Genomic DNA, 14993 nt, shown 5'->3' with positions numbered 1-14993 from the left:
TAGTAGAGTTTAATTGATTGGTTTAAATTATATAATACACTTAAATTTAATGCTGTACTGAGACAAAAGCGCTGGGAATCAGTGCTTGCATCCGAACATATCGGGTTAGATTCCCCGTCCGGCTGATTTTTTTAAAACTTATTCTTTGTCTTGTAACAATTTTAATTTTAAATACAATTATTTATTATTGCAGTTTTCTTTTCCAGGGCATTTGAAACAAGTAGTAAGCTGCGAAAACTCAGCGGAAAATGGTTAATGGAAACACCATGGTTGAGGTACTCCATGACAAAGGATGCTGTCTTTTGTGTGAACTGCTGTTTGTTCGGAGGCATAGACGGATGAGAGAAAGCTTTTACGGCCGTCACATGGGATTGGAAGAATATTTCCATGCTAATTAAACGTCATGCAGTTGAAAAATCCCATCTTGATGCGTCTGTTCGTGGCGAAAGCTATATGCATATCTTGTCCGGAAAATGTGAATCGATAAACAAAACCGTATCAAAATAATCGGTAAACAAAAATCGACATATTGTCCAGAATTATTGAAGTAATTGTGCTTTGTGCAAAAATATACCATTACGCGGACACACCAAAAATAACGGCAATTTCATGGTCAAACTGAGGACCTTTGCACAAAATGATCAAATCCTAGCAAATCATCTAGACAACGCACACTTTAACAGTAAATACACTTCAACAGAAATCCAAAATGAATTAATTGGCATTTGCGCAAGTCAGGTGAAGAAACAACTTTTGGAAGACTGTCGGTCGTGCCCCTATTATGCCATCATGGTTGATAAAGCAACAGACAAATCGACAAAAGAACAATGGTCTTTTTGCGTGCGTTTCGTCGATGGGAGTTGCGTAATCCGAGAAGAATTTCTTGGATTCATCGAGTGTGAATCGATCAAGGGAGTCGCACTTTGCGCAAACATTGTGGAGTTCTTGCAAGAAGCAAATCTCGATCTACTTAAGATACTCAGTGCTATGACGGTGCGTCAAACATGTCTGGGCAATTTCGGGGACTTCAAGCTCTTATCCGTGAACGTTAACCACATGCAAATTACGTGCATTGCAAATCACATTGTTTGAACCTGTTTTTCGCCCATAGTTCAAACATTCCTTGTGTCAGTTAGATGACCTCAGTTATTTTTTAATGATTATGAAGTGCTCATTCGCTGCGCTCAGTCCGCCCATTCTTATTCATTAAGAATTTACTTCATGTCATCTAACTTTTACATAAATAATTTGAGTTATGTACTTTACGGACACTTTTACTGTCAAACTATCATCAGTGTATTATTATGCCACGAGTAGACTTACCCATTTTTGAAATATTATTATTAGAGTTCTTTACATAATGGGCTGCATTTAACGTCAAACTATAATATCATAAATGAAGCTTTATAACAAAAGTAGGCTTAATACTTATTTCTGAAAGTAAATCCTAAGTGTCTTTATGAGCTGCATTTACCATCCAACCATTAGTATTGAAGTACTATAACAAAGGTAAATAGTATCCCTATAATTTTAAGAATGATGATATTTTACGATTTTGCATTATTTCATTGTCTAGAGAATTCATCATTGCGCAGCTTACCATACATATGTCGTTTCTCACAAACCATCCACTTCTTTCAGATTGTAAGGTTAGCGAGTGGACTAACTGGACGCCGTGTAACGTGCTCTGCGGTATCGGAACACAGATACGGGAACGTGTGATCACCGCTGGTGAACCCGGCATCTGTGGTGACCTTGACTTTGTCGAAGAACAGATCTGCTTCAGAAGCGACTGCAGTAAGTAATTAAGCAAATATATGCAGGAATTTAGTAACGTTTATTGAATAATGTTCAAAAATCAAGCATGCACAATTCACTGTATCAAACTTGATTAACAAATTTAGTAGTCTCCAAAGTAAATCTTTCAGAATCGGAGTTTCTAGTGTTATTTGTTAATTATAATATTTTTTGTATTTATTTTGATATTCGGACAAAATACTTCGCAACGCACGACTTAACACAAACTGAATCGAATCATCTTTATTCTATATAGTCAATATAATGATGGATATTTTCGTTCAATTCATAGTATTTGAACCGCCGCGGGCAACATCTTTCGCAATTAAAAGACTGTACATAAACTGAATCGAAACATCTTTATTCTATATTGTCAACATTATAATGTTTTTTTACGTTTAATTCTAAGGTAGTGAACCGCCGCGGACATAATCTTTCGCAAAAGAAGACTGTACACAAACTGAATCGAATCATCTTTATTCTATAAAGTCAATATAATGATGGATATTTTCGTTCAATTCACAGTATTTGAATCGCCGCAGACAAAATCTTTCGCAATAAAAAAGACTGTACACAAACTGATGAACCAAACATCTTTATTCGATATGGTCAATATAATGATGTATTTTTGAATTCAAAGCGTGTGAACCTCCACAAGTATGGAAGAACGACTCGCTGTGCCATTCGCAAACATGTGAAGATATGCTGATCGACGCGTCCTGCTCAGACCAGCTGCTGCCTGCCTGCGTGTGCCCCGAGGATATGTACCTGAAAGACGGAGAATGTGTTGTCATAGCGGACTGTTACACGTGTGTGGTGGACGGGGATGTGAAGAAGGTATAAAATCGTTTTTATGGTTGTCATGGTGGGGTTGTAAAGATAATCGCTTTTATGAAGTGAATGGTTGGGTTGTTAAAATGGTTCGAAATCGCTTTTACGGAGGGCATGGTTGGGTTTTTATGATAATCGCTTTTACGGAGGGCATGGTTGGGTTGTTATGATAATCGCTTTTACGGAGGGCATGGTTTGGTTGTTATGATAATCGCTTTTACGGAGGGCATGGTTGGGTTGTTAAAATGGTTTGAAACCGCTTTTACGGAGGGCATGGTGGGCTGTTAAGAACTTATAAATTATTAAAATAATTATCCATTGTTATTGCATCAACCTATAGTGTTAGCCTTTAAACTTGTACGAAGTACGCATACATTAATGACGTAATGCACAAGAAGTACACATACATTAATGACGTAATGCACAAGAAGTACACATACATTAATGACGCAATGCACAAGAAGTACACATACATTAATGTCGTAATGCACAAGAAGTACACATACATTAATGACGTAATGCACAAGGAGTACACATACATTAGTGACTAATGCACAAGAAGTACACATACATTAATGACGTAATGCACAAGAAGTACGTCACCTTATAAGTAGTGTATCGCCGTCTCTTTAGTATTAGTGGTGCCATTTTACTTAGACTTTCTTCATTCGTATAATTATATTGAATTTCATTTTTAATATAGATCGGAGAAATCTGGTCGCCGACCGGAACATGTGACGTCTGCCAGTGTGTAATGGGAGAAGTTCAGTGCGAACGAGTCATGGAGGAACCCGTGTGTGAAGTACGTGGTTGACGTTCATACATTTGCCTTTATTGTAAAAATTATGAAACCTAAGTTTTGCCAAATTGTTTATATAGCGTTTATTTTTAAACAGTTTCCAAAATTGCATCTTTTTCAATGTTGATGCCCACAGCAACTAACATGGAGTTGGTAGATGATTTGATTCAATTCTGTGCACAGTGCAGTAATATATATCACCCATGTACTCCTTTTATTTCTCAAATGGCAGTTGTCTTCCTCTATTTCAATTCTGTTTTCCCTGAAAAATATATGACATTGAATTTAGATTTTAATGATAAGAAGCAAATCTAAAATAAAGTCTTCTTCTTTAAATAAGGCACATTGTAAATTTGTTTAACTCTAGAAGATTATAGAAATTATGATATTTAAAGTTGTTCACATCGAAGTTATACATTGCAGTTGAAACAACAAATTCACTAGTATTAATTGTAGATACAATGTAAACATCGTGGACAAGCCAGTAGTCGAAAAACCAAAAATTAACCCTGCAAAGAGGCATTCGCCCTATTTGGCAAAAACGACAATTAAGTAGAGACACAAATACAAACACAACTATTTTTATACTACATATACATCATAATAGCTTTTCAATAATTAAACAATGGGAGTACCATCTCGGAACGGTCAACCAGGCGTTTACTCTTACACGAGTCTACTAGGTGCATGATCATAACCTCCCACATGTCCCAGCATTTATAAATACATGTACTATCACAATTTAATTATACAAGCCTCATTAGAGCCAGCATCAAGACAGATATTGTTATCACTCTCGACTCCGTGTTTTTTACTCTCTTTGTATCTTTGGGTATAGGGCTGTGCAGGGTGTAAGAGTAAACCTTGTTAAAATTAACTAAACTTGACCCAGTGCGCTGTTGCATTTTGTATATGCCAGTTCGAATTATGGCGAGAATCAATGGACTCTTTGGGGTACTATTATTTTTATCTTTAACCACGTAATAATTGTACTACTGTTACAGTGAACACTCGCTATGTCGAAGTCGTTGGGACCTCGGGAGATACTTCGAGTTAACGAACATTCGATATAACCGAAATAATGACATGTCTAATTAAACCAAAAATATTTGAAAGAAAAATCGACTAAATTGGAACATCGACATAACAGAGTTCGACATAACGAGTTTCGACTGTATTTACAAAGCCTTTCTCCATACGGACTTGCTCCTTTTTTGTCCCTCAAGTATGGTCAACTCATATGTAACATATGTTTATAGCAGATTTAAAAAAGGTATATAATGTTACAATGACTTGTCTTTGTGAGGTAACATATTTTTTTTATTATCGGTACGTTCTCCCAGCGAATAAATTTGATATACGTTCAGTCGTATGTCCCTAACTGTACACCGTATGGCTACAATTTTTTTATAAAAAAAATCATGAATTAGTATAGTGTAACCTTTACTCCAACAGGAAGGAGAGGAGATCACTTATGACGACGGCCCCTGCTGTCCGAGGTGCCAGCCAATTCCTCCCACCTGCCAGCTTCGAAACAAAACGGAGACCATTAACTACGAGAACTGCCGATCCACCTCCGAGCTCACATACAGCTACTGCGCCGGCTCGTGCGGCGAGAGCAAGTCTAAGCCACACCTGACTCTGTCGAACGGGGATCCGCCTTCAACGGTGAGATTTATGTTTTCATATGTGGGAAAAAAATGAGCAAGTCAATGAATATAAGGGCAAACACTCTAAGCAGTGTTTGAGAATCGGACCCCATTTGTTATCGATAATCGAATCGATTCGGCCCAAGCATTTCGATTTACTATCGGACAAAAATCGAACGTTCATAATATTCTTTGGAAATACATTCATATACATAACTTAGTATTATCAAAGTGGAATTATTAATTATGATAATCATCAAATGAAAACTTCGACAAATTTTCAAACAATTGCGATTTTTTTCTTTTGTGTATTATCCTTTTCGACTGGTTTGAAAACAATGATGCCAAAAAGCTGATTCTGAAAAAGTTGTCTAATCGGTCAGTCTGTGAAAATGCAGCTGTAAGCTAAAAGATGCACTCTTACTCCAAAATATGATTTACCACAGTTAATACAATTGTTTGAATGGACCAAACTGATAAATACATGTCGAAAACAATGGTTCTTATAAAGGATACCGAGTTTAATTTGAAAGAAATGTGCAGAAAACATGGTATTTCTACCTTATGAGACAATAGTAGATCACAGTAAATCTTTAAGCACTCACCAATCATTTAATATTTTTGCCCTTTCTGCTATTAAACACACGGTTATCAGTAATTAATATTTTCCATTAATGCATTATTTAGTTAGTAGTTAAAGGTTTATCACTCAAAATTTATGTTTGTTATACGTACTGATCTTGAATAAGAGTGTCATTATTATATCATTTAATCATTGGCACATTGCTTATCTTTCATCAGGACAACGAATGTAGTTGTTGCCAGGGTATTCCCGGAGGAAACCAGGAGGTCGAAATGCGTTGCGAGAACGCCGACGGAACTGTGGAAACAGTGGTCGCCTTCATGCCGACGCTAACAGCATGTCTATGTGACATGTGCGGGTAAAGCTCGTTCTACGTTTCCGGAAGTGACATGAACAGCTCGTAGTGAAAAGAAAATGAACGCAAAAGGAACAATATATGTGTTAAACTTTGTTAACTGTTGTTACTTGTGAATGAAGATTACCCTTTCGTTAAGTTTTTGTTTATTAATTCTATGGATAGTTATGCACATAAATTTTACGCACTGATCGTTTCGTTTGTTTAATTTCTGTATGGGTGTTTAACGCATTATGAAATGGAAGGTTGCATTCCTCATGTTATATGTCCGTTACACATGATGTGAAACACACACGACAATAATTGACTAGTAGCGTTGAATTGATTAAACGTATACAGTAAACACTCGTTATGTCGAAGTAGATGTGGCCCCGGGAAATACTTCGAGATAACGAACATCCGATATAACCGAAATACAAAACATGACTATCAAACCTTACTATTCGAGAGAAAAAATCGACATAACCAGAACATCGAGATAACAGGGTTCGACATAACGAGTTTCGACTGATCACCGATTCAGCAATACACATATACGATTAGCAAGGACATTACAAAACACCTAAAATAAGTCACCCGCCATAAAAAGAGGCTCTTAAAGGGACCAGACACCAAATGATACCATTGCAAGAAAAAATTAAACTAGTCCAAAACATACATAAAGTTGTAACCATTGTGTGCAACGCATTGAATCACGCCTACTGATGTTTCACATCGCTTACGACACATGTATCTTTCTCAATATTTGCGTATTTTTCCCATTCGAAAAATAATGGGTCTGTCTTCCACGTAAATCCAAGTAAATTTAAAAAAAAAATAGCCTCGGTATATTTATCTTTACTAATCACGTGACTTTCACATGCTTAATATACAAACAATAGTTTTGTTAACCTTAAGCACAATTTTTAAACGGGTAAACTCTGCTAAGACAAAATACAACTTAATTATGTGAAATGATATATAATCGCCATCATTCTAGCTCATATTGACATTTAAATGCTTGTTTTGAGAATACTGTATTTGCCGATTTGGGGACCATCTGGTGTCTAGTCTCTTAACTCGGCTAATAGTCAATAAATACTGTTTATGCTGGTAATGTCTGCAAACCCACAAAATCAATATTAAGAAAACATAGCCGGTTATTTTAAAAACGTTCTAAAACGTCTCCAACAAAGCACATATAAAAATATAAATCAATCAAATGCAATTATACATATTGACACATTCCAAACACAAACAGAATATAAAACACAACAATGCGGTACCTACTGATTATATAGGCTTCCTATACGCAAAAAGAACCAAAATAAATGCTATATTTTTCATTCGAACGTGAATATAGATTGTTTCAGTGTTGGAAACAGTGACATATCATCATTGATCAATTTCTATACACAATTGGAACGCAAATCAAAATACAATAATGGAAACTACTTTGACAAGCCCAGTAGCCTACTTTTACACCAACATCACTAACCGTGACAAAGTGTTAACATCAACACCACTAACCGTGCCAAGGCGTTTTCACCAACATCACTAACCGTGTCAAGGCGTTAACACCAACACCACTAACCGTGCCAGGGCGTTTTCATCATTATGTCACGTAATGCTACTGTTGGAAGTCTTTAAGCTATTAAACAACAACCGTTCGAATGTTAGTTCTTTATTGTTCCAGTTCTTTCTAAGTATAATAATCCAGTCTAAGTACAGCATGACATTTATGGTAATCCCGCATCCTAACTGCCGTCCATTAAGGACCCAAAATGTTCCAAAGTATCCGGATATCGGATGTCGTACCTTATCTCATGTAGACGAAAACACCAAACAAAAATTATTAAATGGAACCTGGCTATCGTGTCTTCAGTTTCCATTTCAAACACGGTCAGTCTTTTTCTTTAGTCTTAATAAATTGTATTAATTGTGTGCTTAGTACAATAACTCACAGACCAGTATATTGTTAAAGTGGATTTGTCCTGTCAGTAAGAAACTAAAATGTAAACCAATTAAGATAGATTTACTATGTAAATCAGTTATTTTTGTACACGTATTGTTTCCAAATAGTAGAGTTTAATTGATTGGTTTAAATTATATAATACACTTAAATTTAATGCTGTACTGAGACAAAAGCGCTGGGAATCAGTGCTTGCATCCGAACATATCGGGTTAGATTCCCCGTCCGGCTGATTTTATTTAAACTTATTCTTTGTCTTGTAACAATTTTAATTTTAAATACAATTATTTATTATTGCAGTTTTCTTTTCCAGGGCATTTGAAACAAGTAGTAAGCTGCGAAAACTCAGCGGAAAATGGTTAATGGAAACACCATGGTTGAGGTACTCCATGACAAAGGATGCTGTCTTTTGTGTGAACTGCTGTTTGTTCGGAGGCATAGACGGATGAGAGAAAGCTTTTACGGCCGTCACATGGGATTGGAAGAATATTTCCATGCTAATTAAACGTCATGCAGTTGAAAAATCCCATCTTGATGCGTCTGTTCGTGGCGAAAGCTATATGCATATCTTGTCCGGAAAATGTGAATCGATAAACAAAACCGTATCAAAATAATCGGTAAACAAAAATCGACATATTGTCCAGAATTATTGAAGTAATTGTGCTTTGTGCAAAAATATACCATTACGCGGACACACCAAAAATAACGGCAATTTCATGGTCAAACTGAGGACCTTTGCACAAAATGATCAAATCCTAGCAAATCATCTAGACAACGCACACTTTAACAGTAAATACACTTCAACAGAAATCCAAAATGAATTAATTGGCATTTGCGCAAGTCAGGTGAAGAAACAACTTTTGGAAGACTGTCGGTCGTGCCCCTATTATGCCATCATGGTTGATAAAGCAACAGACAAATCGACAAAAGAACAATGGTCTTTTTGCGTGCGTTTCGTCGATGGGAGTTGCGTAATCCGAGAAGAATTTCTTGGATTCATCGAGTGTGAATCGATCAAGGGAGTCGCACTTTGCGCAAACATTGTGGAGTTCTTGCAAGAAGCAAATCTCGATCTACTTAAGATACTCAGTGCTATGACGGTGCGTCAAACATGTCTGGGCAATTTCGGGGACTTCAAGCTCTTATCCGTGAACGTTAACCACATGCAAATTACGTGCATTGCAAATCACATTGTTTGAACCTGTTTTTCGCCCATAGTTCAATCATTCCTTGTGTCAGTTAGATGACCTCAGTTATTTTTTAATGATTATGAAGTGCTCATTCGCTGCGCTCAGTCCGCCCATTCTTATTCATTAAGAATTTACTTCATGTCATCTAACTTTTACATAAATAATTTGAGTTATGTACTTTACGGACACTTTTACTGTCAAACTATCATCAGTGTATTATTATGCCACGAGTAGACTTACCCATTTTTGAAATATTATTATTAGAGTTCTTTACATAATGGGCTGCATTTAACGTCAAACTATAATATCATAAATGAAGCTTTATAACAAAAGTAGGCTTAATACTTATTTCTGAAAGTAAATCCTAAGTGTCTTTATGAGCTGCATTTACCATCCAACCATTAGTATTGAAGTACTATAACAAAGGTAAATAGTATCCCTATAATTTTAAGAATGATGATATTTTACGATTTTGCATTATTTCATTGTCTAGAGAATTCATCATTACGCAGCTTACCATACATATGTCGTTTCTCACAAACCATCCACTTCTTTCAGATTGTAAGGTTAGCGAGTGGACTAACTGGACGCCGTGTAACGTGCTCTGCGGTATCGGAACACAGATACGGGAACGTGTGATCACCGCTGGTGAACCCGGCATCTGTGGTGACCTTGACTTTGTCGAAGAACAGATCTGCTTCAGAAGCGACTGCAGTAAGTAATTAAGCAAATATATGCAGGAATTTAGTAACGTTTATTGAATAATGTTCAAAAATCAAGCATGCACAATTCACTGTATCAAACTTGATTAACAAATTTAGCAGTCTCCAAAGTAAATCTTTCAGAATCGGAGTTTCTAGTGTTATTTGTTAATTATAATATTTTTTGTATTTATTTTGATATTCGGACAAAATACTTCGCAACGCACGACTTAACACAAACTGAATCGAATCATCTTTATTCTATATAGTCAATATAATGATGGATATTTTCGTTCAATTCATAGTATTTGAACCGCCGCGGGCAACATCTTTCGCAATTAAAAGACTGTACATAAACTGAATCGAAACATCTTTATTCTATATTGTCAACATTATAATGTTTTTTTTACGTTTAATTCTAAGGTAGTGAACCGCCGCGGACATAATCTTTCGCAAAAGAAGACTGTACACAAACTGAATCTAATCATCTTTATTCTATAAAGTCAATATAATGATGGATATTTTCGTTCAATTCACAGTATTTGAATCGCCGCAGACAAAATCTTTCGCAATAAAAAAGACTGTACACAAACTGATGAACCAAACATCTTTATTCGATATGGTCAATATAATGATGTATTTTTGAATTCAAAGCGTGTGAACCTCCACAAGTATGGAAGAACGACTCGCTGTGCCATTCGCAAACATGTGAAGATATGCTGATCGACGCGTCCTGCTCAGACCAGCTGCTGCCTGCCTGCGTGTGCCCCGAGGATATGTACCTGAAAGACGGAGAATGTGTTGTCATAGCGGACTGTTACACGTGTGTGGTGGACGGGGATGTGAAGAAGGTATAAAATCGTTTTTATGGTTGTCATGGTGGGGTTGTAAAGATAATCGCTTTTATGAAGTGAATGGTTGGGTTGTTAAAATGGTTCGAAATCGCTTTTACGGAGGGCATGGTTGGGTTGTTAAGATAATCGCTTTTACGGAGGGCATTGTTGGGTTGTTATGATAATCGCTTTTACGGAGGGCTGTCATGGTGGGGTTGTAAAGATAATCACTTTTATGAAGTGAATGGTTGGGTTGTTAAAATGGTTTGAAATCGCTTTTACGGAGGGCATGGTGGGCTGTTAAGAACTTATAAATTATTAAAATAATTATCCATTGTTATTGCATCAACCTATAGTGTTAGCCTTTAAACTTGTACGAAGTACGCATACATTAATGACGTAATGCACAAGAAGTACACATACATTAATGACGTAATGCACAAGAAGTACACATACATTAATGACGCAATGCACAAGAAGTACACATACATTAATGTCGTAATGCACAAGAAGTACACATACATTAATGACGTAATGCACAAGGAGTACACATACATTAGTGACTAATGCACAAGAAGTACACATACATTAATGACGTAATGCACAAGAAGTACGTCACCTTATAAGTAGTGTATCGCCGTCTCTTTAGTATTAGTGGTGCCATTTTACTTAGACTTTCTTCATTCGTATAATTATATTGAATTTCATTTTCAATATAGAGCGGAGAAATCTGGTCGCCGACCGGAACATGTGACGTCTGCCAGTGTGTAATGGGAGAAGTTCAGTGCGAACGAGTCATGGAGGAACCCGTGTGTGAAGTACGTGATTGACGTTCATACATTTGCCTTTATTGTAAAAATTATGAAACCTAAGTTTTGCCAAATTGTTTATATAGCGTTTATTTTTAAACAGTTTCCAAAATTGCATCTTTTTCAATGTTGATGCCCACAGCAACTAACATGGAGTTGGTAGATGATTTGATTCAATTCTGTGCACAGTGCAGTAATATATATCACCCATGTACTCCTTTTATTTCTCAAATGGCAGTTGTCTTCCTCTATTTCAATTCTGTTTTCCCTGAAAAATATATGACATTGAATTTAGATTTTAATGATAAGAAGCAAATCTAAAATAAAGTCTTCTTCTTTAAATAAGGCACATTGTAAATTTGTTTAACTCTAGAAGATTATAGAAATTATGATATTTAAAGTTGTTCACATCGAAGTTATACATTGCAGTTGAAACAACAAATTCACTAGTATTAATTGTAGATACAATGTAAACATCGTGGACAAGCCCAGTAGTCAAAAAACCAAAAATTAACCCTGCAAAGAGGCATTCGCCCTATTTGGCAAAAACGACAATTAAGTAGAGACACAAATACAAACACAACTATTTTTATACTACATATACATCATAATAGCTTTTCAATAATTAAACAATGGGAGTACCATCTCGGAACGGTCAACCAGGCGTTTACTCTTACACGAGTCTACTAGGTGCATGATCATAACCTCCCACATGTCCCAGCATTTATAAATACATGTACTATCACAATTTAAATATACAAGCCTCATTAGAGCCAGCATCAAGACAGATATTGTTATCACTCTCGACTCCGTGTTTTTGACTCTCTTTGTATCTTTGGGTATAGGGCTGTGCAGGGTGTAAGACTAAACCTTGTTAAATTTAACTAAACTTGGCCCAGTGCACTGTTGCATTTTGTATGTGCCAATTCGAATTATGACGAGAATCAATGGACTTTTTGGGGTACTATTATTTTTTATCTTTAACCACGTAATAATTGTACTACTGTTACAGTGAACTCTCGCTATGTCGAAGTCGTTGGGACCTCGGGAGATACTTCGAGATAACGAACATTCGATATAACCGAAATAATGACATGTTTAATTAAACCAAAAATATTTGAAAGAAAAATCGACTAAACCGGAACATCGACATAACAGAGTTCGATATAACGAGTTTCGACTGTATTTACAAAACCTTTCTCCATACGGACTTGCTTCTTTTTTGTACCTCAAGTATGGTCAACTCATATGTAACATATGTTTATAGCAGATTTAAAAAAAGGTATATATGTCCGGCGCTCAAGGGCTAATGTTACAATGACTTGTCTTTGTGAGGTAGCATATGTTTTTCTATTATCGGTACGTTCTCCCAGCGAATAAATTTGATATACGTTCAGTCGTATGTCCCTAATTGTACACCGTATGGCTACAATGTTTTTTTTATAAAAAAATCATGAACTAGTATAGTGTAACCTTTACTTCAACAGGAAGGAGAGGAGATCACTTATGACGACGGCCCCTGCTGTCCGAGGTGCCAGCCAATTCCTCCCACCTGCCAACTTCGAAACAAAACGGAGACCATTAACTACGAGAACTGCCGCTCCACCTCCGAGCTCACATACAGCTACTGCGCCGGCTCGTGCGGCGAGAGCAAGTCTAAGCCACATCTGACTCTGTCGAACGGGGATCCGCCTTCAACGGTGAGATTTATGTTTTCATATGTAGGAAAAACATGAGCAAGTCAATGGATATAAGGGCAAACACTCTAAGCAGTGTTTGAGAATCGGACCCCATTTGTTATCGATAATCGAATCGATTCGGCCCATTACGTTCATAATATTCTTTGGAAAAACATTCATATACATAACTTAGTATTATCAAAGTGGAATTTTTAATTATGATAATCATCAAATGAAAACTTCGACAAATTTCCAAACAATTGCGATTTTTTCTTTTGTGTATTATCCTTTTCGACTGGTTTGAAAACAATGATGCCAAAAAGCTGATTCTGAGACATTTCTTTTTGAAAAAGTTGTCTAATCGGTCAGTCTGTGAAAATGCAGCTGTAAGCCAAAAGATGCACTCTTACTCAAAAATATGATTTACCACAGTTAATACAATTGTTTTAATGGACCAAACTGATAAATAAATGTCGAAAACAATGGTTCTTATAAAGGATACCGAGTTTAATTTGAAAGAAATGTGCAGAAAACATGGTATTTCTACCTTATGAGACAATAGTAGATCACAGTAAAGCTTTAAGCACTCACCAATCATTTAATCTTTTTGCCCTTTCTGCTATTAAACACACGGTTATCAGTAATTAATATTTTCCATTAATGCATTATTTAGTTAGTAGTTAAAGGTTTATCACTCCAAATTTATGTTTGTTATACGTATTGATTTTGAATAAGAGTGTCATTATTATATCATTTAATCATTGGCACATTGCTTATCTTTCATCAGGACAACGAATGTAGTTGTTGCCAGGGTATTCCCGGAGGAAACCAGGAGGTCGAAATGCGTTGCGAGAACGCCGACGGAACTGTGGAAACCGTGGTCGCCTTCATGCCGACGCTAACAGCATGTCTATGTGACATGTGCGGGTAGAGCTCGTTCTACGTTTCCGGAAGTGACATGAACAGCTCGTAGTGAAAAGAAAATGAACACAAAAGGAACAATATATGTGTTAAACTGTTAACTGTTGTTACTTGTGAATGAAGATTACCCTTTCGTTAAGTTTTTGTTTATTAATTTTATGGATAGTTATGCACATAAATTTTACGCACTGATCGTTTCGTTTGTTTAATTTCTCTATGGGTGTTTAACGCACATTACTTTATGAAATGGAAGGTTGCATTCCTCATGTTATATGTCCGTTACACATGATGTGAAACACACACGACAAGAATTGACTAGTAGCGTTGAATTGATAAAACGTATACAGTAAACACTCGTTATGTCGAAGTAGATGTGGCCCCGGGAAATACTTCAAGATAACGAACATCCGATATAACCGAAATACAAAACATGACTATTAAACCTAAATATTCGAGAGAAAAAAAATCAACGTAACCAGGACATCGAGATAACAGAGTTCGACATAACGAGTTTCGACTGATCACCGATTCAGCAATACACATATACGATTAGCAAGGACATTACAAAACACCTAAAATAAGTCACCCGCCATGAAAAGAGGCTCTTAAAGGGACCAGACACCAAATGATACCACTGCAAAAAATAAAATAAACTAGTCCAAAACATACATAAAGTTGTAACCATTGTGTGCAACGCATTGAATCACGCCTCCCGATGTATCACATCGCTAACGACACATGTATCTTTCGCAATATTTGCGTTTGTTCCCATTCGAAATATACTGGGTCTGTCTTCCACGTAAATCCAAGTAAATTTAAAAAAAAAATAGCCTCGGTATATTTATCTTTACTAATCACGTGACTTTCACATGCTAAATATACAAACAATAGTTTT

The 14993-nt window shown here is 36.3% G+C and overlaps 2 protein-coding genes across 2 annotated transcripts; both read left to right on the top strand.

Annotated features, from left to right (window-relative positions):
* Positions 1 to 1607: 1607 nt before the first annotated feature.
* On the top strand, positions 1608 to 6206 carry LOC128224386 (SCO-spondin-like). Its single transcript, XM_052934246.1, has 5 exons — positions 1608 to 1797; positions 2438 to 2634; positions 3332 to 3430; positions 4883 to 5095; positions 5878 to 6206. Exons 1-5 carry the CDS (start codon positions 1608 to 1610, stop codon positions 6019 to 6021), a joined length of 843 nt encoding a protein of 280 aa, XP_052790206.1. The 3' UTR covers positions 6022 to 6206.
* A 3473-nt stretch (positions 6207 to 9679) lies between these two features.
* Positions 9680 to 14204, top strand: LOC128224296 (SCO-spondin-like). Its single transcript, XM_052934137.1, has 5 exons — positions 9680 to 9869; positions 10511 to 10707; positions 11409 to 11507; positions 12986 to 13198; positions 13965 to 14204. The coding sequence occupies exons 1-5, from the start codon at positions 9680 to 9682 to the stop codon at positions 14106 to 14108; spliced, it is 843 nt and encodes a 280-aa protein (XP_052790097.1). The 3' UTR covers positions 14109 to 14204.
* The last annotated feature ends 789 nt before the right edge of the window (positions 14205 to 14993 follow it).

This window comes from Mya arenaria, chromosome 1 (assembly GCF_026914265.1).
Source record: "Mya arenaria isolate MELC-2E11 chromosome 1, ASM2691426v1".
Lineage (NCBI taxonomy): Eukaryota > Metazoa > Mollusca > Bivalvia > Myida > Myidae > Mya > Mya arenaria.
Note: the sequence above shows the minus strand (reverse complement) of the source record. Positions and strands in the feature narration are given on the sequence as shown.